This window comes from Myotis daubentonii, chromosome 4, assembly GCF_963259705.1.
Source record: "Myotis daubentonii chromosome 4, mMyoDau2.1, whole genome shotgun sequence".
Lineage (NCBI taxonomy): Eukaryota > Metazoa > Chordata > Mammalia > Chiroptera > Vespertilionidae > Myotis > Myotis daubentonii.
In genome coordinates, this window is record NC_081843.1 from 111,330,795 (window position 1) to 111,358,722 (window position 27,928).

The following is a 27,928-nucleotide window of genomic DNA, read 5'->3' on the forward strand; positions in this document are numbered from 1 at the left end:
AGCTACAGTGCTTAAAGGAGGAAAAAAAAGGACCACAACTTAGCAGAAGTACTTGTTTTTATAAAAATGTGTTTTATTTAAAACAAGTTTATAAAAGTAGAAATCACATAAAAAAATACAGATTACTCTGACGTGTTAGGAAAATAGCTTTTGACTGGACTTGAGTTTGGAAGTACTATGTGTTTGAGGGCACCCGGAAGTCAGAATCCAACCGGATCCTGTCCCCAGCCCTTGTCACTAATCTGTAAACAATAATCTCAAGTAGTATTTAGCACTTTTGAGCTACTACAAGATTGAAACATAATCATTTCTGGTATAACTACTTTAAAATGTTCTTCCTTAGGTCTAGAGTAGACAGATAAGGGCACTTCATACCATCGTTTCTAACATTTGAAAAATGTGATTTAAAAACCAACGACGTTATTAGAAATGACGGGTGTTGGCTTTTCTGTTCCATTTTGAACATGTGGGGAGGTCATCAATTGAAATAAGAAATTAGTGTGTTTTCTAAAGTATTGAGTCCATTTGCTTCTGTGTGCCATTGAAAAATATCACTGACGCTGTCAAAGGCTCCACACCTGAGTGAGCTTTTCTGCAGGTGCGAGCTGTGCGTACTGCTCTGAAACCATGGGACATGCACCTGCTTGTGGTATTTCTGATTGAGAGGAACATGCAGTTCTTAGGGAACGTTAGGTCCAGTAACCTTATAAAATGGGTGGGTAGGTAAAAACAGGGATTGTGGAAGACAAAAAAAAAAGCAATTTAAAAAGACGTGATTCTAGAGTAATATAAAAATAACTTCAAGAACCTCAGCAATACAGGCAAGCGCAGGCAACTTCAGTTCAGCACCCCATCCCGCATTTCAAGAAGAGAGACGTTTACTAGCACCTTCCGAAAACAAGGCGAGGCATTTTCAAAGCTAAAGAACCCACTTAACATCATTTGCTCATAAAGTTAATAAAGTTAGAAGACCACAATCACATCTCCTCAGCTACCTCAGTGTTCTGGGAGTACAGTACGTAAAGGGTGCCTCATCAACGCGCATCAGCGCATACTTCAGATGGACCTGTCACAGAAACCGCCTCCAGAGCCTCCACGTTCTATATCCGCTTGGCTATTCTTTTAAGTGTAGATTATAAGGTGAATGACCCAGGAGTACTTGTTTCCATGAACCTAACTGCCAGTGCAAAGGCAGAGTTGAAATGGGCATTTTCCTTTTTCTATCCCCAGAATGACTGCCTCAAACCGACCATCCTACAATATGAATAGCTTATCATTTTTCCCAACTATGTCTAACAAAGCAATACTGAATATTTAAATAGAAGAAAGTTAAGTTAGCATATAGATCAAGAAAAGTATTTGCTTGCTGGTGATTCTTAAGCTTGTCTCTAAATTGATTTAATAAGAAGGGCACTTGGGAGAGGTGGCTCAAATTTTGCTCTCAGTGGATCTTGAAATCACAGGCTCGTGCTCCTGGAATTGCAGAAGGCCCACGACTAGGCTCCTAGGAGCAGAGCAGTGACAGCTTTTCCTGTCATTTTAAAAGAGCAACACTTCCTAGTTTTCTCTCAAATGCTTCTCTAATATACTTGCAGGACGAAGGCAAAGGGAAAACCGAGAATTCACACAGCCGAGCACTCTAGCGGTCGGGCTCCCTGCCCGTTTCCCTGACCCAAAGAAAAAAAGGAGACAGCACCTTGCAAAGCACACTTCACAGACAGCTGGGCTTTTGCAGTGTCAGTCGGCAGCGGATGCCCCAGATCTCCGGGTGGAGTTTGAGGCCCACAGTCGGCCTGGCGATGGTGGTGAAGTGGGAACCGTTAATCTGGAGGTGAGGCAGGGCTTCCCTTAACAGCTGAAGGGTCCCGTCTGGCACGATTCCAAAAACCTGTAGTGTTTTCAGTGTGGGAATTTCTCCAAGTTCACTGGAAAGGAAGAGAGAGAGAGAGAGACTTTCAGTATCTATGGAAACTGTCCCACTAGAGTGACATGACCCACTTTCAACAACTCGGATCAGACCCTATAAAATGCAAACTGAAAACGTACTCTGCAGCCCACAATTTAAGAAAATAGCAAAGATGAACCCAACGGCAAAGCACAGGCCACCGCTTGGGGAACAGGCCAGTGCGCTGTGCTGAATTTCCAACCAGCAAAACACTCCACGTCGGTTTATTTAAAATCCAGCCTTTATTTGTTTCCTGTCTCCATTCTTGATTTATCCTGGAAGGTGCTGCTGTGTGGTGAGGACAAGCCAGCAAGCTGGTGATGGTTAGAGTACATGTTTGTTGTGGCACCAGCTGGAAGTCACCGGAAGGTTACACGCACTTGAAGGACATGGACTTGACCTCAGGTTCCCCATCTCAAAGATGTCAGCTGGTTCGACAACTTCTCAATACAGTGGGGCCTTGACTTACGAGTGTCCCGACTAACGAGTTTTTCGAGATACGACCCGTCTCTCGGCCGATTTTTTGCTTTGAGTTGCGAGCTAAAATTCGGGTTACGAGCCAGCTTCAGATACCCCACTGCTAGTTGGCGCAGCGAACGTCACAGTGAACGCCACAACATCAGCCCAGCGTCACGTGTCTCACTCGTTCACTTTAAGATTTGACATACGAGTGATTTGAGTTACGAGCTCCGTCACGGAACGAATTAAACTCGTAAGTCAAGGCCCCACTGTACTGGTTAACAGTCCACAAGCCCATTATATGTGATGGAACCTAAGTGCCTGCACCCAGATACTTCAGACGGGTAGGTAGTCGGGTACGGTGGAGAAGGGGGAATCATGCCCTTGGAGGGAGCAATGGCCATCTTCCCTCTGCATATCACACATGTCACATCAGCTAATCCTCTTTGGTGTTTCCCAGGTGAAATATAACTCTGTCAACAGTGACATTCTGGCTCAAAAAAAGGGAGCTCGTTTACCCAAAGTCAATACTTTGTGTTTTTTTTAACCATCACCCGAGGATATTTTTCCACTGATTTTAGAGAGAGTGGAAAGGAGAGGGGGAGACAGAGAGAAACATCAATGTGAGAGAGACACATCGATTGGTTGCCTCCTGTTAGTACCCCGACCAGGGCCCTGGAACCTGCAACTGAGGTACCTGCCCTGAACAGGAATCGAACCCGGGACCCTTCAGTCCATGGGCCTGTGCTCTATTTACTGAGCCAAACCTGCTAGGGCCAAAGTCGATACTTTTTGGTAATGATTCTTTCTCTTTAACCCAGGCCTATGTGCTGAGAAATCCATCTCTCTGATCTGTATTTGCTCCGGATTGGGACACAGTACAAAGTCTCAGAGAGGGAATGTTTGATTTGGAATTTCATCAAAATCCCACTGCAAATCAATGAGCACATCAGTGACCTGGTGTGAGAAGCATCTTTTACACTCATTACCAGCAGTTACTTAAGACAAACTTTCCTTGTAGTAACGGCCACCTTACCTTGCCTCTGGTTTTCCTTCCTTCCAGCCTAGTCTATCTACCAGCGTCCAAGGCAACTTCCGAAAGCCTTGCTCTGATACATCACTGCCCCGTGCCAAGGCCTTCGGTGCTCCCCTGGTGTTCATGGAACCCAAACCGTTCAGCTCCCCTTCAGACCGCCCATGCCGACCGCTCACCCAGTCTTCCCTCTAAGGGTATTTATTCTACACTCAACAAAGCATCGTAAACAACGATATTTAATATATGTTAGCTAAACTCAATGTGAAGGGCGATTTAAAAAGTAAAAGTACTACCCAAATAAACATGCCTGGTGTTCATAAGGGATCTTATTTTTTGGGGGGTGTTAATCCTTACCTGAGGATATTTTTCCATTGATTTTTTAAAAAGAGCGAAAGGGAGGGGGAGAGACAGGGAGAGAGAAGCATCAACGTGAAAGAGACACATCAAGTGGTTGCCTCCCACATGCACCCGGACCAGGACTGGGGATCTAGCCTGCAACCGAGGTACATGCCCTTGACTGGAATCGAACCCAGGACCCTTCAGTCCACAGGTTGACGCTCTATCCACTGAGCCAAACCAGCTAGGCCTCAGTCAACGCACCGCTACCCGGTATGTTGAGCAAAACAATTCTGCCCTGGTTTTTCGGTTTTGCTGGCCTTCCCTAACCAGTTTGCAGTACACTAATGTTGATGTTTACGTTTTCAACATCTGCTACTCATACAACGGATTTAACACCCAGCGACATCTCTTCTGGTCCCTGCCTTCCACTAGCTTTGAAACACCCACATACTCACAGTAAAGTCTCAGGTATTATATCGTAGCACCGACTGAGCGACAGGTGTTGGAGGTAGTTGAGCTGGTAGAACTCGGGGAAGCACTCGTGGTTCAGCATGACGCTGTCACTGAAACAGAGAGAAGAGACTCACAGCCACCCCGCTGTGCCGGGGGGAGGACAGACCGTCCACGCTGAGCTCCCTCAACACAGTAAGATCCTTTCCTCACTCCATGAGGAGTCATGATTTTTCACTTATTTTTTCTAAAATAAATACATGAAGAAATACCTTAAGTCTAGGTGGACAAGATTGGGGCATCTTCCAATTAAGGTGGAGAAATCTAGAAGAAAAAATATGACGGTCACTATTAAGGAACAAGACAGGGCATCTGTTACTGATACTGTCACTGCCGCTGTGCTGCATGTTCAGATCAGTGGGACCAGAGTGGCGAACTGTGAGAAAGACATGAGTGTCGCCTTGGTATACAAGAGTTTTCTACCCCGAGACCAAACGAACCACCTGAAAACTATTGGAAATAGTAAGAGAACTGTGCAAAACGAACAGTTAGCAACAACCCATAGCCCAGTGCTTCTCAACCTTCCTAATGCCGCAACCCTTTAATACAGTTCCTCATGTTGTGGTGACCCCCAATTTCATTGTGACAAATTGAACATAATTAAAGCATCGTGATTAATCACAAAAACAATATGTAATTATATATGTGTTTTCCGATGGTCTTAGGCGACCCCTGTGAAAGGGTCGTTTGACCCCCCAAAGGGGTCGCGACCCACAGGTTGAGAACCGCTGCCAGAGCCGATGTATCAGCAGAAACGGGGGGGGGGGGGGAAATGCCCCTCACACAGCAAAAGGCAAACCAAACAGCACTCTGTACAGGCATGCGCCACGTTTCAAAGACGCACCTCTTTACACAGAAGGGCCCATAGGTTAAAACGGAGCTGAAAATCCCATTACTTGGCGACCCAGCCCTCGTAAACGCTGAATAAGAACGCACTGCTCATGAGCTAGCGGTGCTGCTGTGTCTACAAACCTCCTGCAGTTACGTACAGTACACGATACTTGGTAATGATAATAAGTGACTATACTTTGTGCTATTTTAGAGCAGGGGTAGGGAATGTCCGGCCTGTGGGCTGGAATCGTTGGTCTGGTCGGGCCCTGCCAAGGCCTTAGGTGAGTTAGTTAAATGTCTGACCACATGCAGCGGGCTCATGTTTAAGCTGATAATGCTGTATGGCCCTCGAATGATGTTATCAATATCCAACTGGCCCCTGGCAGAGAAAAGGTTCCCCACCCCTGTTTCTGCTATAAAAACAGTTTGCAGTTGTGGCGAGCTGGCACGTCCATGGCATACTCAGCCCCACACTGGGCGCCTTATGTGCCACGCCAGCTCAGCCAGGTTCAGTGACCCTGAGAAGGGGTGGTGAAGGATGGAGAAAAGACAGACCAGAGAGTGAGCTGGGTCTGGGTGGGACGCTGCTCCCGGATGGAGAGACAGCGCCACGGACTACAAGCCGAGTCTTTATTTATAGCAGATTCCACAAGGCAAAGTAAGGCCGTGGTCAAGATGTTTACAGCATTCTCGTGGGTTTTGATCCTACTCAGTTACATGCACCTGAACTCTATCAAGCCCACATCACTCAGGCACGTAGGGCCACGTGTTCGGACCATAGGTTCAAGCTTACAACCATAGCTGTTGGCTATCACTGTGCTGGGAGGGCCCTGCCCTCCAAGCTGGGACTTGCACGTGGCCATGGGAGGACTGTGCCCTCTCATCAGTCCGAGGCGTGACCCTGTCCAAACACTGTAGCCGCTCTCCACATGCAGTACAACAGTAGGTTTGAGAGTATAAAGGTTTCTACTTCTAGGCTCTGAATTCACACCTGGATGCTGGCTAGCTGTTTGCCTGTACCTGGCCCTTCTGATCAGCGGCTCCCTCATCTGCGAAAGGTGGAAACAATACAGGCACTGGGTGGAACGGGGCAAGCCGGGCAGGACAGCACTCGGGAGGTCTCAGGAGTTCTGCCCAGCGCCGCGGCTCTCACCTGACCGCTGGAGGTTCTTGCGGTAGCCGCTCAGGTTCAGCTGCGTGACCGTCTCGGACACGTGCGCCACCGCCACCTGCACGTGCTTCTCAGTGAAGTCAAAGCACCAGGAGAGGTTCAGCTCATCCAGCCTGCACACCGGGGGCAAGGGGACGGCGTGAGCCCACCAGCCAGGAGCGAGTGCTCCAGGCAGCACTGCCTCTGGCTGCGAGCTCATGGAGCCCCCGGTTCCTCACCAGGCCATGCCCAGGCCTCTGCCTCTCCAAGCAGCTGCCTCAGCCCACCCGACCTGTCCCGGCCCATCCCCAACACTCCCCGGCTCCAGGTGGCCCCAGAAAGTCGCCAGGGAATCTGAGCCAAGGCCTGAGTGAATGCTGCCCCCTTGTGGCAACAAAGGGGAGCACCCTCCTCCCTTCCTGAGGGCTCAAACCTCATTCCAGAACGGGGAGTAGAAATTCCAGCCTGTTTCTTTCTCAACCACCCCGATTATTAGCAAATAGCCACACAGACTTGAACAATCACCTGCGATGTTTAAACAACTGCTTCCTGATAAAGAGACACTGATGCTGCAAAAAACTGCTTCATCTCACGTGGCCTCTGAGCAAATGAGGCATTCAGAGGAAAGGTCCAACCCTTACAGCACACCCCTCATTCCTGAGAAAATGGGGGGCTTACATTTCATCTCACGGATACCATTCTGATCTAAAGGCAACCTACTTTCAACAGGTCATTCCGGAAACATTGGCACAACGCGATGAGATACGTGCAGAGACCAAGGGATTGCAGAAATGACACACACAGCACACCTGGTGTGTGCTGTGTACTCAGTGAACCGTGTCCTCTCAGTGATACCTGTATCTCTGTAGCCTGTATTCATATACTGACTAACACAATATAAAAGACCAGGAGCGGTTCAGTTAGGTCTACAGACAGGAAAGGGGAAAGAACCTAACTGTATAGTCAGGTGCAAACGGCTTTCTTTCCATCGCACTGTGATCAACGTACTGCTACATTTCCCTTTTGCAAATAACAACAACAAAAGGGATTACTTCACCAGCATGCTCTGCAAACTCATTGCATCTGGCTCCTGAGTTTAGCGGGCAAAGGTGATGGCCTCATTCCATCAAGAGCCCGGAGTTGGGAATCGCTCAAAGGATCTCCCAATTCCGTTCCGGTGTGAAACCACAGCTCTGTAATCAGGTCCCAGATCTCGCCTACCTGGAGCAGCTACTCAGCAAAGTCTTCAGGGCGGATTCGGAGAAGCCGGAACACCCAGAAAGGTTAAGTCGCACTAAATTTGAGTTCTGAGCGAGGTTACTGGGAAGAGAAAAACATCAGAAGGTCACCAATAAGACGCTCTTATTCCGTCAAGCACTCTGAGGAAAGCAGGCTCGCGAGGCGGGTAAGCGCCGACAGGCCTGGAGTCGGTGAGTTTAAATTCACGTCTCACAGAGATGGGACCTGGGCGGTGAACACCCGGTGCAACACGCAGACAATGTATCTAGAATCGTACACCTCAAACCTATCAACCTGACTAACCAGTCACCCCATTTAATTAAAAACCTAAAATAAAAATTTATGAAAATTAAAATGTGAGAGAAAGAAATTCAGGCCTCACTATGAGTCTGACACCGAGCAGGTTGCGCTCTGCCTCCGTTTACTCCTCTGTGAAATGGAGGTGTCAGCACCTGCTTGGTCGGGCTGTTGAAGTTAAATAATACAATGTAATAAGGGGCTTCACATAAATACACAAGAAACATTCGTCACTGTACTTTTAAGGTAAGTTTAAAAAGAAGCAAAAGAATCAACACATTTCCATTTCACCCATAATAGGAATTAAGGTGCAGGCAAACGCCTACTTAAAAAGTTACTGGGTTCTCGTCAATTAAATATCTCTCACATTTGCCCTCTCCCCTACATTCCCAAATGTCTCATGTCTGGGATCATCATTGCCAGGTTCAAATGTCGGTTCTGCCACCTACAACTGTGTGACTTTGGACAAGTTGTTCAGCCTGTGCCTCAGTTTCCACATCTGTAAAAAGGGAACACTAAGACCTATTTTATGGGATTGCTGTGAGAACTGAATGAGAAGACCTACAAAGACCTTAGGATCTGGCTCACTAAATGTTAGCGCTATTACTATTCTATTTTTTACAGCAGGTTTCATAAATTCTCACCTGAATGAACACAGCGAAGTCAATATAAAACTAGTCTCGTTTCTTCCATGTCTGACTGACCCTCTGAGGTGGTCAGCAAGTTGGTTTTCCAAATTTCAACTCTGCCACGTTCTTTCATTCTCAGAAGCCCGCCGGTCACCACACTCCCCTCTTTACAGTTTACGGCATCCAGACTGCTGCTAGCAGCACGGCAGGGCCCTTTCAGATCGGATCCCTTTTGTCCGTGTCCATGAGTTCGTTCGTTTTTTTTTTTCTTTTTCGTTCAATCCCCCACCTCCCCAACACCCACCCCCGACCGGAGCTGTCTGCCGGTTCTCTTATCTATGAGTCTGACTCTGTTTTGCTTGTTAGTTCTGTTTGTTCATTGGATTCTACGTATGAGTGAAGAGGGTCTATGGGGGATAAAAGGTGATGAAAGAAATAAAATAAAATGAGTGGAAAAAAAGAAGTCTGATCCCTGATGAGCCTCACCTCCCACCACTCAGGTCACCGAGCCTGGTGCTCCCACGAGAGCCTGCTTGCTCCGCCCTGTCGTGTGCAGGCGTCTTTAATACTCAGCTTACGAGTCACTTCCTGCAAGAAGGCGGCCCTCCCTACACCTAATGGGGTCTCGCTGTGTACAAACGCGCTGCACTGTAATTATCTGCCTCTCCCAGGCAGAGGCAGGGGCCCTGCCTGCATTCGTCCGTGCCTCCCCAGGGCCCAGCCCGAGGCCTGGCATCCAGTCGGCGTGCACACTTTGGCTGCCTGGGTGAGGCCTGGGATGTTTTCTCAGGAGCCGAAACCCTGCGCTGGGTATCCCCCCAGTCCCTGCGGCTGTGGACAGCAGGGCACCCCAGTTACACGCACGAAACAGAATTCACATCTAAATCCAATGGCTGCAGGGACAGGCTCCGCTGCCACTCACTTGACAATGGGATCCGAGAGCTGAAGGCCTTCCAGGCTGAGGTTCTGCAGCTTGGAGCACAGGGACAGGATGCCCTGCAGGGTGGACACCTCGAAGACCGAGTTGGACAGGTCCATGTGCTGCACGCGGAAAGGGCTGGACATGCAAGAAAGAGAGAGAGAGAGAGAGAGAGAGAGAGAGAGAGAGAGAGAGAGAGAGAAAGAGAGAAAGAGAGAAGCTCTGCAAGGCGGCTCAGGTCCACCCAGCCCACACCGCCCTGCCCATGCCCCAGTGAGTGCCCCATCCCAAGCTGGACGCTACGTGCACGTTTCAAGGATTCGCTATAGTTTCTGCCATATGACAAATTGCTCCCAGCGAAGTCCCATCCTCCTCCATTTTAAGATTCAAGAGGATTTCTGCCAGGATTTTTGTCGCTGCCCATATAGCCCCACTTAGAAATGAATGTGTGAGCACGCGCTGGGTGTGGGTGACAAGGATGTGATGTCGATGATGGCTTCTGGCGACGAGGGGGTGGAGGGCAGTGGCACTGACTCCCATAGGGAGAGCAAGTTGTAAAGGGGGCTGAGCACCATGGGGGACAGGCTGATACTGAGGGGTGTGGAGGGAAGTAAGGGGGCTGAGCACCATGGGGGACAGGCTGATACTGAGGGGTGTGGAGGGAAGTAAGGGGGCTGAGCATCATGGGGGACAGGCTGATACTGAGGTGCATGGAGGGAAGTAAGGGGGCTGAGCATCATGGGGGACAGGCTGATACTGAGGTGCGTGGAGGGAAGTAAGGGGGCTGAGTACCATGGGGGACAGGCTGATACTGAGGGGTGTGGAGGGAAGTAAGGGGGCTGAGCACCATGGGGGACAGGCTGATACTGAGGGGTGTGGAGGGAAGTAAGGGGGCTGAGCATCATGGGGGACAGGCTGATACTGAGGTGCATGGAGGGAAGTAAGGGGGCTGAGCATCATGGGGGACAGGCTGATACTGAGGTGCGTGGAGGGAAGTAAGGGGGCTGAGCACCATGGGGGACAGGCTGATACTGAGGGGTGTGGAGGGAAGTAAGGGGGCTGAGCATCATGGGGGACAGGCTGATACTGAGGTGCATGGAGGGAAGTAAGGGGGCTGAGCATCATGGGGGACAGGCTGATACTGAGGTGCATGGAGGGAAGTAAGGGGGCTGAGCACCATGGGGGACAGGCTGATACTGAGGTGCATGGAGGGAAGTAAGGGGGCTGAGCATCATGGGGGACAGGCTGATACTGAGGTGCGTGGAGGGAAGTAAGGGGGCTGAGTACCATGGGGGACAGGCTGATACGGAGGTGTGTGGAGGGAAGTAAGGGGGCTGAGCACCATGGGGGACCGGCTGATACTGAGGTGCGTGGAGGGAAGTAAGGGGGCTGAGCATCATGGGGGACAGGCTGATACTGAGGTGCATGGAGGGAAGTAAGGGGGCTGAGCATCATGGGGGACAGGCTGATACTGAGGTGCGTGGAGGGAAGTAAGGGGGCTGAGTACCATGGGGGACCGGCTGATACTGAGGTGCATGGAGGGAAGTAAGGGGGCTGAGCATCATGGGGGACAGGCTGATACTGAGGTGCGTGGAGGGAAGTAAGGGGGCTGAGTACCATGGGGGACAGGCTGATACGGAGGTGTGTGGAGGGAAGTAAGGGGGCTGAGCACCATGGGGGACCGGCTGATACTGAGGTGCGTGGAGGGAAGTAAGGGGGCTGAGTACCATGGGGGACAGGCTGATACTGAGGTGTGTGGAGGGAAGTAAGGGGGCTGAGCATCATGGGGGACAGGCTGATACTGAGGTGCGTGGAGGGAAGTAAGGGGGCTGAGCATCATGGGGACAGGCTGATACTGAGGTGTGTGGAGGGAAGTAAGGGGGCTGAGCACCATGGGGGACAGGCTGATACGGAGGTGTGTGGAGGGAAGTAAGGGGGCTGAGCATCATGGGGGACAGGCTGATACTGAGGTGCGTGGAGGGAAGTAAGGGGGCTGAGCATCATGGGGACAGGCTGATACGGAGGTGTGTGGAGGGAATTCCCGTGTGGACATTTCTAGGGCACTGGGAATGGGAGCTTGCTGGAAGGGGAGGATTGAGCAGATGGGGATTTGAGGGTTTCCACCTCGAGATTGAGACACAGTCTTTCCGCGGGATTTTTCTTTTTTTTACCTGAAATGTTCAACTAATGGTTGGTCCACGAAGGATCGCGGGCAGCAGAAGGCCATCACCCCTCGGGACAGCAGCCGGCCAATCACGTCCGGGTGCAGGTTTTTGCCGGTGAGGTCCAGGGTCTGCCACAGGGACTCATCGAACCTGCGAGAGAGGGGGCTCGATCGGTAAGTTGGGGCACTGGATCCTGCAGGCTCCCAATACCAATGCTAACGAGGAGGACGCCGCCAATACATCGCCTGGAAGCCAATTCCGAAGAAACCTTTGTTTTTAAGCTGACGGTACATTAGCCATGACATTTTAAAGGCTGTTGAACTCGGTCACATCATGGATCAGCCTCCCTGTTCCTCTTTCTACAGACTTCCAATGTAGGTGGCTCAGTGCTGTCATGAGCAATGCAAGGACCTGGACCCGGAGAACAGAATTCCAGCCTTCGACTCCATTTGATAACTTTAAAAACGACTGCTCAGACTGCTTAGTTGATTATTGACGAGGTGAGTAGGTTCCAATGGCCACAGTAACCTCACTTGCCATTTCTGTTACCCAGAAACAGGTGACCACACTGTCAATACACTAAAGGTAGGAAAGTTAGCACTGCTCTATCATGTGATTGTGACTCTGACGTCTACTAGGAAAAAGAATTTTTAGTTTAGCTGTTTTATAATACCTTTTAAGCTTATATACACGTACACACACACATGCATAGAAATATATGTAGATACTAGAGGCCCGGTGATTCCGCTCATCCCGGCCCCACTGGTCCTGATCCTGGTCCCAGTCCGGATGGGGGAGGGGCGTGCAGGGAGAGTGCCCATGGGAGAGGCTTGCGCCGGCCATGAGCCCAACATCTGGCACCCATTGGTCAGCTGAGCAGTGCTCCAGCTGTGGGAGTGCACTGACCACCAGGGGGCAGCTCCTGCATTGAGTGTCTGCCCCCTGGTGGTCAGTGCGCCTCACAGCTACCAGTCAAATGGTCGAACGGTTGACCGGTCACTTAGGCTTATAGATAGATAGATAGATAGATAGATAGATAGATAGATAGATAGATAGATAGATAGATAGGTAGATAATAGATAGATAGATATGAAATAATGTGAAAGAAAAGGGAAAATATTAGATTTTGGATAGTCTTTCTAATGCAAGAAGGAGGTATCAATACTGAACGCAATAAGGGAACTTTAACAACCACAGAGTCATTCAATTTAACAAGAAAGCAAAACACAAGGTCATACGCATGAGCACACATTTTAAAAGCCTACAAGAGCCCTGGCCGGTTTGGCTCAGTGGATAGAGCATCAGCCTGCAGACTAAGGGTCCCAGGTTGGATTCTGGTCAAGGGCACATGCCAGGTTGCAGGCTCGATCCCCAGTGAGGGGTGTGCAGGAGGCAGCCGGTCAATGATTCTCTCTCTTCGTTGATGTTTTTTTCTCTCTCCCCCTTTCCCTTTCCCTTCCTCTGTGAAATAAAAATATATTAAAAAAATAATAAAAGCCTACAAAAATGTTATTTTTTAACACTGCCTGAAATAAGCAGACCACTGGCGAGAGCTGTGGAATAATTCTGCATAAAGAAACTGTCCATGTGTTATCGGACCTGTTACTAAGAAGGCAGGACTGCTGTGCCAGGCACATAGTGCTTAGTAAGTGTCCGTTATGACTTTTGTAACAACTGAGATGAAGAGTAACATTCTGCATGAGGTCAGCGGGCAGAAAGACAATGAAAATGGGGTCCGTGAGGTGGGGGGGGATGAGTGAGACTAAATACGAGGTGTCTTATCTGAGCACACCCCGAGTGGAGAGGGAGGGGCTCCTGCCGTCACAGTGAGAGTCCTTGACGCTGGAAGGAGAGACGGCTGGCCAGGGGCGGGTGGGGATGAGAAGGGGTGAAGGTGGAAAAAGGTTCACACTGACAAACACAGCCTCTCTCGCCGCTCCTGGCCTGTGGCTGCCTTCCCAGCTCACCACAACTTCCCAGCTCACTGTCCACACCAGAACGGTGTCATCCCCAGAACCAACAAAACCCCAACCCCCGTGGGCTGTCACGTGCTGCACACGGCGAGCCAGGCACTGACCGCGGCATCTCTGTGTGTTTCCCCTCCTGTCCTGTCCCAGAGGCGCCATTCTTCCCACTCAAAGCGACAGAGACCTCCCTCCGGTCACCCAGGGTCTCAGTGGCCGGGCCGGCTCACACCCGACCCAAGACCAGGGCCCCACGTCCTCTGGCCCCTGACTCACCGCCCGGCTCTCCGGGGTGAGGGGCGGCTGTGCCTCAGCTGGGACTCCCCTCCCCAGATCCGGGGCGGGGGGTCTCATTAACGGGGGAGTCTTCACCTCCAGGGACCCCTCCCTTTCGAGGGGAAATGAGACACCAAGTACTCACAGAAACAGGGAGGTGCTCAGTTTGCTGTGTGCTGCTATGTTCTTCTCGGTTGTTCCTTTTCACAGACCCCGTGAATGAATAACCCTCCTCTCCCCTCGCCCCCACGGGCCAAAGGGGCGAACAGTACTCACGCCAGGTGGTCCCACCTCTTACAGACGCAGGACGACGGGGCGAACAGTACTCACGCCAGGTGGTCCCACCTCTTACAGACGCAGGACAAAGGGGCGAACAGTACTCACGCCAGGTGGTCCCACCTCTTACAGACGCAGGACAAAGGGGCGAACAGTACTCACGCCAGGTGGTCCCACCTCTTACAGACGCAGGACAACGGGGCGAACAGTACTCACGCCAGGTGGTCCCACCTCTTACAGACGCAGGACAAAGGGGCGAACAGTACTCACGCCAGGTGGTCCCACCTCTTACAGACGCAGGACAAAGGGGCGAACAGTACTCACGCCAGGTGGTCCCACCTCTTACAGACGCAGGACAAAGGGGCGAACAGTACTCACGCCAGGTGGTCCCACCTCTTACAGACGCAGGACAAGGGGCGAACAGTACTTACGCCAGGTGGTCCCACCTCTTACAGACGCAGGACAAAGGGGCGAACAGTACTCACGCCAGGTGGTACCACCTCTTACAGACGCAGGACAAAGGGGCGAACAGTACTCACGCCAGGTGGTACCACCTCTTACAGACGCAGGACAAAGGGGCGAACAGTACTCACGCCAGGTGGTCCCACCTCTTACAGACGCAGGACAAAGGGGCGAACAGTACTCACGCCAGGTGGTCCCACCTCTTACAGACGCAGGACAAAGGGGCGAACAGTACTCACGCCAGGTGGTCCCACCTCTTACAGACGCAGGACAAAGGGGCGAACAGTACTCACGCCAGGTGGTCCCACCTCTTACAGACGCAGGACAAAGGGGCGAACAGTACTCACGCCAGGTGGTCCCACCTCTTACAGACGCAGGACAAAGGGGCGAACAGTACTCACGCCAGGTGGTCCCACCTCTTACAGACGCAGGACAAAGGGGCGAACAGTACTCACGCCAGGTGGTCCCACCTCTTACAGACGCAGGACAAAGGGGCGAACAGTACTCACGCCAGGTGGTCCCACCTCTTACAGACGCAGGACAAAGGGGCGAACAGTACTCACGCCAGGTGGTCCCACCTCTTACAGACGCAGGACAAAGGGGCGAACAGTACTCACGCCAGGTGGTACCACCTCTTACAGACGCAGGACAACGGGGCGAACAGTACTCACGCCAGGTGGTACCACCTCTTACAGACGCAGGACAACGGGGCGAACAGTACTCACGCCAGGTGGTCCCACCTCTTACAGACGCAGGACAAAGGGGCGAACAGTACTCACGCCAGGTGGTCCCACCTCTTACAGACGCAGGACAAAGGGGCGAACAGTACTCACGCCAGGTGGTCCCACCTCTTACAGACGCAGGACAAAGGGGCGAACAGTACTCACGCCAGGTGGTCCCACCTCTTACAGACGCAGGACAAAGGGGCGAACAGTACTCACGCCAGGTGGTCCCACCTCTTACAGACGCAGGACAAAGGGGCGAACAGTACTCACGCCAGGTGGTACCACCTCTTACAGACGCAGGACAAAGGGGCGAACAGTACTCACGCCAGGTGGTACCACCTCTTACAGACGCAGGACAACGGGGCGAACAGTACTCACGCCAGGTGGTACCACCTCTTACAGACGCAGGACAACGGGGCGAACAGTACTTACGCCAGGTGGTACCACCTCTTACAGACGCAGGACAACGGGGCGAACAGTACTTACGCCAGGTGGTACCACCTCTTACAGACGCAGGACAAAGGGGCGAACAGTACTTACGCCAGGTGGTACCACCTCTTACAGACGCAGGACACGTGCAGGAGCTCCGGGAGGCACAGGCAGGAGAAGATGCCTAAGAGCAGCTCGTCGGGAAGCGAGTCCCAGGAAACACCTTGGAGGGAAAAAATGTGTTTTCCCGTCACCATTCTTTTAACCGCCAAGTTTATTTGCTGTAGACAGTTAGACAGACATGAGCAGAGCAGGGACGATGGGGCAGGCACAGAAGCTCATCAGGCTACTGAATATTCTGTTAGGATCTTTCCCTGGGACCTCCCCTAAAATCTCCACCCTTAAACCCCTAGGACAGAGGACCCCGTGTGCCCCCCCCCCCCGCCCACTCTCCCCGGGCAGGTTACTATTAGCTTCCTCACTCCCAAGCTCCACGGGCCCTTCCTTTGCCTCCGTAACTCGTTTCCCAAGCCCATGTCTTGTAGGAATCACTTCTCCCACTGCTGTGATTTACCAAGTACATGTTCTCTTACAGCTGGGGTCTTGCTCTGAATTCTTTCCCAGCCAGAACCCAAGTACTGAGGTTGCTGAACCCAGGTTCGGTCTGACCCGCCGGTCAGACACCTGGTGCCATTCCTGCAGCCGCCTACAACATACTGACCTTTTTCTTACCCATCAAGGACACACAACATTCAGCATGAAACAGGAATTTAATTATCCACTCAATTGCTTTTCTGTTCACTCACAGTGTAGGCCCCCTGAAGCAAGCACCATATTTTCTTGGCAAAGAAAAGGGGAAACGAAGAATACTTTTCCCGACACACTCTCTTCCGCACCCGCAGGCCAATCTCCAGCAAAGATTCAGAGCCAGCCCCCAGCCCTCTCAGGTGTCATCCAGGGGCTAAGGAATCCTGGCCATCTAGTCCAGGGATGGCGAACCTTTGACAGGCGTGTCAGAGGTGACACGCAAACTCATTTTTTTGGTTGATTTTTCTTTGTTAAATGGCACTTAAATACATAAATACCAAAAATACAAGTCTTTGTTTTACTATGGTTGCAAAGATGAAAAAATTTCTATATGTGAAACGGCACCAGAATTAAGTTAGGGTTTTTCAAAATGCTGACACGCCGAGCTCAAAAGGTTCGCCATCTCTGATCTAGTCACTGAGGATTCAGGGGAGCAAGTAGTTGAGGAGACAGAGAAGCTAGGACGGCAGGAATCGGGACAGGACGGGGGTGGGGGGTTGGGGGGGAGGTGGGCAGAGAAAATAGAACCAGGAACCCACTTAGGCAGAATTGCTAAGGAAACCCAGCTGGGTAAGGCTTACAATGTATGGACTGTTGCTAAGACACCCAGCCTGCAGATAACCAATCACATGGCAGTAAGGCGTAGCAACCAATCCCAAGGATGTTGCTGAGGCAGAATTCTTTGAAAGGACCAATCAGGAGCTAGCACGGCTGCAGCCACCCCCTGGATTAAAAAGCCGGCTACCTCTGTCTCTTCCTGCCGCCCTAGGCTCCTGGCTGCTGCAGCTGGGATGCTCCCTGAGCCAGGCCATGTGGGACTCTGCACATGGACTAACAGACTTCCCCAAACCACACCCGACTGCAACATGGGGCGGAAGCTCTGGCCACTCACCTGCTTTTGGAACCATTTCTGTCAATACATGTCGCTTCCACTAAAAACTGTTTTTAATAGAGACTTCACCCTTCGAGTTTATGAGAGAACGAACTTGGATTCAAACCAGCCCACATGTTGGTTTCATGGTGACCTTATTTACAAGGCAAATGCACTCCCACCCTATTCCCCCAGGCTTCCAATTTACCTGGACGTGCAACATCAAGGGTGTCCTCATCCATTAGTCAACAAGTAGGCACTGGCCAGGGGTCATTTTAGGTGCCGGGAAGAGAGCAGTAAACAAGGCAGACAAAATGTTTGCATACATGTGGGAAGAAATAGATAATCACAGATACAGAATAAGTAGTGAATGACATGCTATGTGAAAACTGACGAGTGCTACGCAGAGAAATCAAGCAGGGTGAAGGAGAGGATGGGGAGCAGGGGGTAGGTGTTCAAAGTCTGACCACAGTGGCCAGGGAAGGCCTTACAGAGTTGGCAATCACTGAGTAGAGGCTTGGACAAAGTGGGGGAGCCAGCCCTATGGGTGTCTGGGGTGTGCTCTAGGTGCAAGGAACAGCATCTCTGCTTTGGGGAACAGCAAGGAGCACAGTGTAAAAAACTGCAGGGGGTGGGGGGGAGTAAAAGATGAGGCCATGCAGGGCTTTCTATGTCATGATGAGGCCCTCAGCTCTGGCTCTGAATGTGCTGAGCAGCCACTAGAGCAGCGGTTCTCAACCTGTGGGTCGCGACCCCTTTGGCGGTCGAACGACCCTTTCACAGAGGTCGCCTAAGTGCTGCACTGGGCCTGGTGGTGTGGGCGTGTCTGAGAGGGTGTTTCAGGATGAGACTGACACCCAACCCAGAGAAAAGCAGCGTGCCCTCCCTCTGCGGGCAGGTCTCGCCAATCCAGGGCCTGATTGGAAGAGGCTAACTAAGGGAGCGTGGCACCGCCCGCCTGCAGGCCCTGGGCTGGAACCCGCACCCCGGCTGGCCCCATTCTCAGGCCTCAGGAATGCAGATCTTGGGCGGGACATTCCAGCCTCCACCATTCCTAACTGTGTGAGCCGATTCCTTGTAAGCAATCTCCGCTGGTCTCCTACTTGCCCGGTGTCTCCATCTAACATACAGCCCCTCTTTGTCCTCCCCCATTTAAAGGTGCCAGTATTGCACGGACAGCATACTGATGGCACCAGGCTCTGTGAGGCCCGGGGGAGAAGGTGACACACAGGGCGGGCGGCATTCCTGGGCAATCTTCTCGATCTTTCCCAAACAAGCATGCCTTCCCTCGGTTAGAGCCCTTCAATGGCGCCCCCAAATGTTTAGCCTGAAGTCTGTACTGATTAGCACGAAGTTCAAAGCGTTCCAGTTCGGGCCCAACATGTTCTTCTCTGTTAACTATCCAGAAGCCAACAAGCTCACTATCTGTGTTCACTATCAGAGCACATTCAGAGCGCTTTGCGGTTTTCAGGATGAGTCATTTGTGCTCCCTCTCAGTGGGTCTGTATACGTTGTGCCCCCGCCCCCTGCTATTATTTTAAAATCCGGTCGCTATTAAAGCCCCCACGCCTATGGAAGACCTCCAGGACAGCACCACCAGCAGGCCACTCTTCCAACTGATTACTTACTTTCTCACCTGCCTGGTCCCTCGCTAGACAGCAAGTTCCTGAGAACAAGAGCTATTTAAAAAAAAAAATTTGTATTTTCAAGAACTAGCACCATGTCTGAAACATCCCTCCATTCATATGCTTATTAATCATGCACCATATATGTTGGGGTCTGTTCTAGGATAAAAAGATGAGCAAGGAATGCCTGCTCAGAGTCTGAGATGCAGACAAGGGAGCGATTTAAATGAAGCACCATGACAGGCTGCCATGGGGGGTTCAGGGTGCTGTGCTGTGCAGTGGGGGGTGGGGGGTGTGTGTGGGGGGCGTGGTCAGGGAAGCCTCCGGAAGAAGAATGAGGCGAGGCGGTGATGTGCAGTCGCTCAGTTAACGCCCGCGCCTCTCTCTACAGGACAAAATGAAAGGCTCTGAGTCCTCGGGGTAGGGGGGTGAAGGCAGGTCATCAGCGCTGACCCCTGACCTCACCCGCAGAGGCAGCTAGAGGTCACCCTGAGGCTCCTCACGGTGGCGCCACTGTCACAGTTCCCTCAAGGTCAGAGTGCACAGAGGTCAAAGGTTCTCCCACCAGGCTCCTGCTCGGCTCCCCTAACAGGAAAAGAAGTTGATGGACAGGTTTTCCTCAAGTTTTTCTCCCATTAACGCTGAACTCCCCCGACCTCTTGTATCTGGAGATCAGATCCCAGCATTTGATCTGGCAGGAAAATGACATACTTAGTTCTTCCAAATCTAAGGCTGAGATTTGACTATGACCTGCAAAGGCTATCCTGGCCACAGGTGCTTACCGCCCACCCCTCACCGACCCCCAGCCCCCAACTGGATGGAGGAAGCTCTGCCCAGAATCCAGCCTCTCGGCCGCCAACTCCAAGAGCTGGGGCGGGTTACTTCCTCCCTCTGGGCCGTTTCCTCATCTGCTGGAGCGGGGAGAGAAGGGAGAGAGGGGATCTGGCCAAGTGGGTCGCTGTGACGATTACCTGTGTGATATATGGGGAAAGGTGGAGCAGCGAGTCTACCCCCCCCCGTTCTCTTTCGTGTCTCCGTTCCTGTCCTTTCCCCATGGACTCTGCACCTTTTCTTCTTGGGGCCGCTTCTTTCCAACGCTGCTTAGAACTCCCTCTAGAGCAGTGGTTCTCAACCCTCCTAATGCCGCGACCCTTTAATACAGCTCCTCAGGTTGTGGTGACCCCCAATTTCATTGTGACAAATTGAACATAATTAAAGCATCGTGATTAATCACAAAAACAATATGTAATTATATACGTGCCTTCTGATGGTCTTAGGCGACTCCTGTGAAAGGGTCGTTCGATCCCCAAAGAGGTCGCGACCCACAGGTTGAGAACCGCTGCTCTAAAGGCGAGGTGGGATTCACCCAGACCCCCGAACCACCCTCTCTCTAAGGCCTGGAGGATCAGATTCAAGGAGTTTATTTGGGAAGTGGTCTCGGGAGGCCCTGGAAGGAGTGGTGAGCGACGCGGAAGGGAAGGAGGCCAGCTCTGGGCATGCTCACGAGGGGGTTACTGCTATGGGCAACCGGGTTCCCGTGGGCTGGGGACTGCAGGGAGCACCCAGAGGTGTCCCAGCCGAGGGCCTGGCTGCTGCCGCTTCCTCTGCCAGCTGCCGTCAGTCACTGGTTGGGGGTTTCTAGGAGGGATGCTAACTCACAGCACATCTGCGTGCAAGAGAAGGCGCTGGGGACGGGGAGCTTCCCGGGGCTGTGGGTGGGGCACTGAAGATGGAGGAAGAGGGGAGGGGAAAATGAGAGAGGCTTGCTGTGCAGTACAGGGCAGGAGGTGTGAACAGACCGGGTGCTTCCTGTTTGACTGGGAAGACATAAGAAATCAGGAACGATGTGCAGACAGGTAACTACAATGCCAGGAGGAAAACTTGGCAGAGCAATGAATGCAGGGGTCTGCAGAGGGCAGCAAAGCCAGGCCAGGGAGCCACACACGCAAGGGAAGCCTAGCGTTAAAGGGCTTTGCATCGCAACTTCCTTCCTCACCCCCAGCTCCCATGCATCCCTCAGATACTGACTTAAATGCCCCTTCCTCCAAGGAGCGTTCATAGCCCCCTGCCCAGACGTGCATGCCCAGCACCTCGCACACTTATAATCATTTGCTCAGTCTTCGCTAAGTGCATTATGCCTTTCACTCTCCCCTCGTGAAAACTGTGAATGAACTGAATCAAAAAAACCATATTCTCGGGTAGGGATTAATAACAAAAACAAAAAAAAAACCAAAACTGCCATTTATTGAAAGCCTAAAAAGTCTCAGGTAGTTAGGAAAGCAACCGAATCTTTGCAGCAATCCCATGTACTAAGGCGTTTTAGCCCATTTTACAGATGAGGAAACCTGTCTTGGCCAAAGAGCCTCACCAAGGCGACAGCCAAAGGTCAAATGTGGCTCTGCTCTGTCTGTTCCCAACCCCATGCCCCAAAGGAGAGGCTTAGAGCCCGAGAGGTGGCCGCTGGAGGGCTGGCCAGGTGGCAGAGGGAACTGCCTGCTGGTGTTTGGGGGAGGGGGAATGAGGCTGAAGACACATCAGGACACAAAGGAAATGTCCTGTCAGAATATGAGTGGCCTCTGAGCTGGGGAAAGGGCTTCAGGTGATGTAGCTATGATAAAAGGAACCCGGGCACAGAACTAGCGGGGGGCACAGTGGGAATTCAAACTCGGGTCTGGCTCCAACTCACGCCTCTTTCTACTCTAGGACACTCTACGATTCCATACTCTCCTTCTTCTGAGTACTAGATGGTCTACGAGTTAAGGAGATAATTAAATCTGAATTTATATGGAGAAAAAAAAGACATCAACCAGGACTGGGAGGGAGAAGTGGAGAGGGAGTAAAACAATGATGCTGAGAGCTGTCGTCAAGGACGTGCTGCCAGATGGAAGGAGCAATGGCCGAGAAAACACGCCAGAGAGAGCCAAGTCCCCAGGACCCCACTCCGTTGACCACAGGGTGACAGAGATTCTAGGGCCCCTGGGCGGGGGTGTCGCAGCCTGAAGTTGGCTGCTGCCCAAGCAGAGGGGGCGGAAGTCTGTCTCCCTGTGGCTGCTCCGGCGGCTGGGATCCGGCCTGGGGTATGCAGAATGTAACCTGACTTGCCACATTTAATTCTCAAAGCAGCGGCCATCTGTTTCCTGGATTCCTGACTGCACTGCTGCCTGGTCTGTGTGCCCCGAGTGGATGAGAAAGTCCAGAGCAGGTCCTTCCCCCAGGGCCTCTTCTAAACCGCCCAGGGCTGCACAGTAAGGGAAACAATTACTCAGCCCAAGGCCTCTGGTCTTCAACTCCCTGACAGCCGGAGGCCAGGCTCACAACCCTGCCCACCATCCCCGGCGGGCGCCACCATTTCCACTCGGTCCTGAGGTGCAAGCTCAGCCGTCCACTGCGCTGACCTCATCACTGCGCCTGAGGAACAGCTAATATATGCATTAGATCTTTGCAGGATACGTGACTCCTCCGACTCGACATATTTCTTTCTGGGAGCATCATCTATACTCCAATTCAACGTAACACACCGAAGTCATCTTACCCATCAATGAGACGTTGACTCTTAGAACTCCCCCTCTTAGATAAATGATACTGGAAGGGCAGGCAGGCCCTGCTGCTCACACCTGCTATTTTTTGTGTATTTTTTTAAAGAGTGGGGGCTCAATACATGTTTGTCTTTGCTAGATTGTGTTAAGTGGTAACAACCCAGGCTTCCTTTCTGGGAAGATACAATAGATTCCACCATCTGAGATAAGTGTTCCTTCCTCTTCCACAAATTGCAAAGAGAAAACACTGGATCAAACTAGCTTTTTTTTTTTTTTTTTGGCTAGGTAGGCAAAACTGAAAAAAAGCAAAAACACAGCAAAACCAAACCAGAGGTCTTCAATGATCCCCTCCACCCCGCAACCCTAGATTTCTGTGAGAGACATGCTCACCCCCGGAGTGTGGTAAGAGCAATGGGCAAGCCATGGAAATTGGGATTTGGAAAATCAGGTACCGTATATAGGCTGAATGAGAGCCGGTTCTTTTGCCTGTTATGTCCACTGCTGTACTCCTCATCTCTAGAACGGTGCTCAATACATCTTTGCTGAATGAATGAATGAATGAATGAATGAAAGCTACAGAGCAAAGAAAGTGCCTGGGAGGGTCCTCTACAGACTCCAAGAGAGCTGTTTTGAGATTCATTGGTGAGTCATGAAGTCAGTCTAGTTTGACCTGCACTGTTTTTTTTTTGCTTTTAAATATATTTTTATTGATTTTAGAGAGAGAAGAAGGGAGAGACAGTGGGAGAGAAACCTCAATCAGCTGAGCTTGTAACCTGGGCATGTGCCCTGACCAGGAACCGAACCAGCAACCTTTTGGTTCACAGGACAACACCCAACCAACCGAGCCTCCCTGGCAGGGCTGACCAGCACTGTTTTTGAAAAATGGAATGGAACTGAATAGGAAATCCCTCAGTAAGGGGGAATATTTCAGGTACACACCCAAGATTGCAATGTAAAATCTATTTCTTATTGGTTAAAAAAAAAAAATTGGAGGAACTATGTGTGCCTGGGGCTATTAAAGCAGATTCCCAGCTTCAAGGCAGGACTTCTTGGATCAGCATCTCAGGAATTTTGCACTTTGAACAAGGTTCCTGGGGGATATCAGCATTCTCTAAACTTTGGAGTCTCCAGTCTGAGAAACCAGTGTGGGGTCTGGAATTTCAAGCAGTTTAATCGCCATGGGAGAGCGGATCAACAAATTAGTTCAACCGTGTTTTCATGCATCCTGTTTGGAGGGAGGCGGGGGAAGTGGGGAAGAAAAGATCCGGACAGGCATTTAATGCCCACAAAGAAAATGCAGTTGTCCTCTTTCTGCCCATTAATGACCTCACTGCTGGCCATTTCCTCCTAATTTCCTTCCACACACTCACCCCAAGGGCCAATGAGAGCTGTCCTGGGACGGGCTGGTCACATCGTTTTTATCTTCTGAAGTAGACAGATAAAGAGGTCTTAGTTGCCAGATGGGAGCCTGGCTTGGGGCCTGCAGAGAGACTGCTGAGAGCAGAACCAAGAAAAACCCACAGTCCAGGGCACTGGCATCAGATCTCTGTGGAAAGCAGGTGTGGCCTGCTGCACCCTAATCCTGGCAGAGCTGTTAGCCACCTGTCCTGACAACTGCACACAAAACTCCCGGGAATGACGATTCGGTGCGCGGGAGGCCCAGGCTCCGGGAGGCCCGCTGGGACCCTCCACACCAGCTGCCCCTCATCCCCCATCAGTGACTTCACCGCTCCACGCCGCCCCACACCAACAAGCCAGTCTACACTGCGTGCAGTTCCAACAGCACAATGGACCCGACTGCTTCCCTCCCCGCCTCGCTTCTCACTTCAGACCTGTATATCTGAGGTCACACGAACAATCGAGTCCTCCGCTGGCCTCCGACACATCGGTGGCTGGCTTCCGCCTCTCGCTGTGAGCCCCTCTTCTTGTGTATTCTCTGTGCTCCTCAACTTGACTTGCAGTTGCCTAGCAGACAGCAACCGCCCCTTCATCCTGTCCAGTTCCCAGAGTGCCTTGCTTAGAAACAAGAAGTCTTTTAGCCCTAGCTGGTGTGGCTCAGTGGATAGAGCGTCGGCCTGTAGACTGGAGGGTCCCAGATTTGATTCCAGTTAAGGGCACATGCTTGGGTTGCGGGCTCGATCCCCGGTAGGGGGCGAGCAGGAGGCAGCCAATCAATGATTCTCTCTCATCGTTGATGTTTCCGTTTCTCTTTCTCCCTCTCTCTCTCTCTCTCTCTCTCTCTCTCTCTCTCTCCCCCTCCTCTCTGAAATCAATCATATATATATATGAAACAAGAAGTCTTTTTACTATACATCTGTGTGCGTGTGTGTGAACGTGGAAGGACACGGCAATCACACTCCATGTTAAAAGCTCCCGGTGCTGGACAAATTGGTCCCCATCCGCCCATTGGGCACCGAGGGTCTTTACCACGTTTGGGTGGTCAAGCACCAAATTGCTAGTGCGGCACGCCACACACTCGATGCAGCAGCGCCGTTAAACTCCGAAGGGACAGAACCCTACCCGGACAGGGTCAGACCAACCGCTTCAGGGACAAAAGGAAAAGTGAAGCCGCCCCCCAGGTGGATGTGACCAAATGAACTGGGTTCCCTTACTAGCGCTACGTGCAGGCAGCAAGCGAAGAGCGTCACGGCACTGTTCCGTTTAACCTTCACAGCGACCTATGAAGTGGGTATTATTTCTCCATTTCACCACGAAACAAAGGCCCAGAGAGCCCGAATAACTGCCCAAGGCTGAGAGCAGCAAGGCAGACTGAAACCCAGATTTGCCTGACTTCACCATAACCCTGTACTGCCTTTCTAATCCAGCTCCTACTGTAGATTCCCATAATCTGAAGGCTCTCTTTCCTAAAGGATCAAAAACCAAAAAAGCACACAACACAGATTATTTTTAAAAGCAAAACAAGCCAGCAAACAAGCCAGCGCCTCTAGCCTGATGTCCCTCTACTTTCTCCTCGGCTCATTCCGCACTTAGAAGATGGCTTTCTTGTTCCTTCAACAAACATGACACGCTTCTGCCCCAGGGTCTTTGGGCTGGCTGCTTCCTCTGCTTAGGGCTGTCTCCTCCAAGATATCTGCATGGCACATGCCCTTCCCTCCTTTATGCCTTTGCTTAAGGCTCACTGTCCAAGTGAGGCTTTTCATCAGTACCCTGTTGAAAATTGTCATCCATCTCCCTACCCCAGGATTTCCAATCCCTCTTGGCTTGTTCAAAGTTTCTTTGTTGTTTTTTTTCAGCCACAGCCCTTATTACTAACACACTACATACCATATTTATCATGTTCATTGTGTCTTTTCTCCAGAACAGAAGCTCCATGAGCATAGGAATATTTATGCTTTGTTCATTGCTGTTTCCCCAGAAGAATGAATGCCAAGCACATAGTATGTGCTCAGCAAACACTGCTGCGTTAATGTCTCAAATGGTTTACTAGCCAGGAAAAACGGATAACCCCAGGTCAGTGCACTGTGGATTTGAGTACTCTTGCGGTTCTGATCCGCTCTGGGAGGCACTCAATCAATCGCCTGCTTAAGAAAGGGAGTGGAAAGCTATTAAGAGGGTAGTTCTACATTTCAGTCAGCCCAGTGTAGCTCTGGGGATGGATCTGGGGAGGAAAAGGCTGGAATAATAAGTCTATTCCAATATTCAGTTAAGAGAAAATGAGAGCTTGAGAAATACTTAGGAGACCGGAAGGGAAGATTCAGTCATTGGCTGGATGCTGGGGGATGGCGGGAACGGGACTGGCCTTCGGTCTTTGGGCTGTGTGACTGAACAGGTAATACGTAATGGAGACAGACCACAAGACAAACAGCCCGTTGGGGAGTGGACCTGGTTAAGTCTCCGCCACTTAGTTGAACATCCACGTTAGCAAGCCTTTGACAAATCACTAATGTGATTATGGCAAAGAGCTCAACCAGGGGCACAAGGCAGCAGAATACAATAAAAGAGAGTCCGGCAAGAAGACCATCGCCTTTGTTCCCATTTATCAGTGGCACCGAGCTGGCCTTCGAGCGGGCAGATCACTTTCTGGGGAAAAAGGTAGGGATGTCTTCTCATGGGTTAAAAATCAATTGAGCACTAGGAGATATATGTATATACCTGCCAAGATTCCTATACACTTCACTGACAATGAGTTATTTTCTTTGGTAAATAACTTCAGAATTAGGTGTTTTTTAAAAGGGCCCCATCCTAAAGACCCCAGAACAAAGGTTTAGCAGCAAAATAGTTCACCTCAGCCCTCCCATGACTGACACTTTTACCCTCATACCTTACCTGGGAAGTTCTCTCGATTTAGCTTGGGTCTACGGATGATCACAAAGTCCTTGTCATTCCCTTTACTCTTCAGCCGTTTTCTTGGGGAGCCCTGCGGGTGGCCCAGGTTGGAGAGCAGTTCCTGGGGGATGTTCTCACTGTCCACCCGCTCCTTCTCCAGGGCGGAGACCCCCATGCCTGACAGTAGCTCCGAAGTCTTGCTAGAATCCCATCCCCAAGTGAAGCTGGTGGTGGCCACGTTGCTCGACTGGTCAGGAATCTCCTGGAGGTGTTTCCTGCAAAAATGCACAATAGCCCCTTCCCTTTGAGAACACACCCATAAGTAATTGGTAGAGGCCTAAAGGAAACTGCAAGTTATGCAATGTAGTCATGCAGCTAACAGAACTGCATTTTTTACATGCCGGCGGCGAGTTCCCAAGAATGAAAGAGAAGAAAAAAACGGAGCAAATCAAAAAGGCTTTCTGATTTACGATTCTGGTCATGCAAAAGGCCTCAAGGATTTCTTCAAGTGAAGGGAAACCATACAGCCATTCAAAGCATGAGCAAGAAAGCCCAATACAGAAAGACAAATAAAACCACACACTGACCACCGCACTAAAGCATCCATCCATCCACCCACGCTTTTTCCCCAAAAGGGGCTGAGAACCCGTTCCCATTGCAGCATTAGCAACAATTTCAGCAAGTAGCAAGACTCGTGGCCTAAATGAATTAAGAAGGTCCATTCAAGTCTGCCCCTCTTTGTAATCGCTTTACCGGTGCATGGCGTCCACGGATTCCGGGATTTAAAATATGTGCACTAATTGCAGACTTGCCCGCCTCCCGGATTCCCGCTTAGGAGCGCAGCGGGCCGAAGCGGGAGGCTCCTGCCGCCTGGAGCGAGACCCGCCAACTCTATCAACGTTCCATCCCCTCCGCGCGCGCGGGGCGCTCCAGCTGCATCTCAGCGGCCGCCGTCTGCGGCCCCGCTGCCTGCTGGGAGTTGTAGTTCCTGCCCCGCCTCGTAGTCCGGCGAGCTCGCCACCACTTCCTTCCCTCGCAGCTCGGCCAGCCTCGAGGTACCCACAAACCCCCGCGGCTGCGGGGCGGGCCCGCCCCCCGGGGAGGCGGGGAGGGAGGCGGAAGCGGGCGGCGCTCCGGCTGACTCGGACATG

General features: G+C 51.4%; 1 protein-coding gene across 2 annotated transcripts; it reads right to left on the reverse strand.

The window, feature by feature from the left end:
* Positions 1-54: 54 nt before the first annotated feature.
* Positions 55-27,861, reverse strand: SKP2 (S-phase kinase associated protein 2). 2 transcript variants are annotated; one of them, XM_059694948.1, is made up of 10 exons: positions 27,531-27,861; positions 26,778-27,052; positions 15,763-15,874; positions 11,526-11,669; positions 9,358-9,492; positions 7,492-7,590; positions 6,274-6,404; positions 4,502-4,553; positions 4,235-4,342; positions 55-1,925 (listed from the first exon to the last, which is right to left on the reverse strand). In XM_059694948.1, the coding sequence occupies exons 1-10, from the start codon at positions 27,536-27,538 to the stop codon at positions 1,712-1,714; spliced, it is 1,278 nt and encodes a 425-aa protein (XP_059550931.1). In that variant the 5' UTR covers positions 27,539-27,861; the 3' UTR covers positions 55-1,711. The 2 variants fall into 2 exon arrangements, with proteins under 2 accessions (XP_059550931.1, XP_059550932.1); XM_059694949.1 differs by lacking the exons at positions 15,763-15,874; positions 26,778-27,052; positions 27,531-27,861 and adding an exon at positions 14,521-14,553.
* Positions 27,862-27,928: the final 67 nt, after the last annotated feature.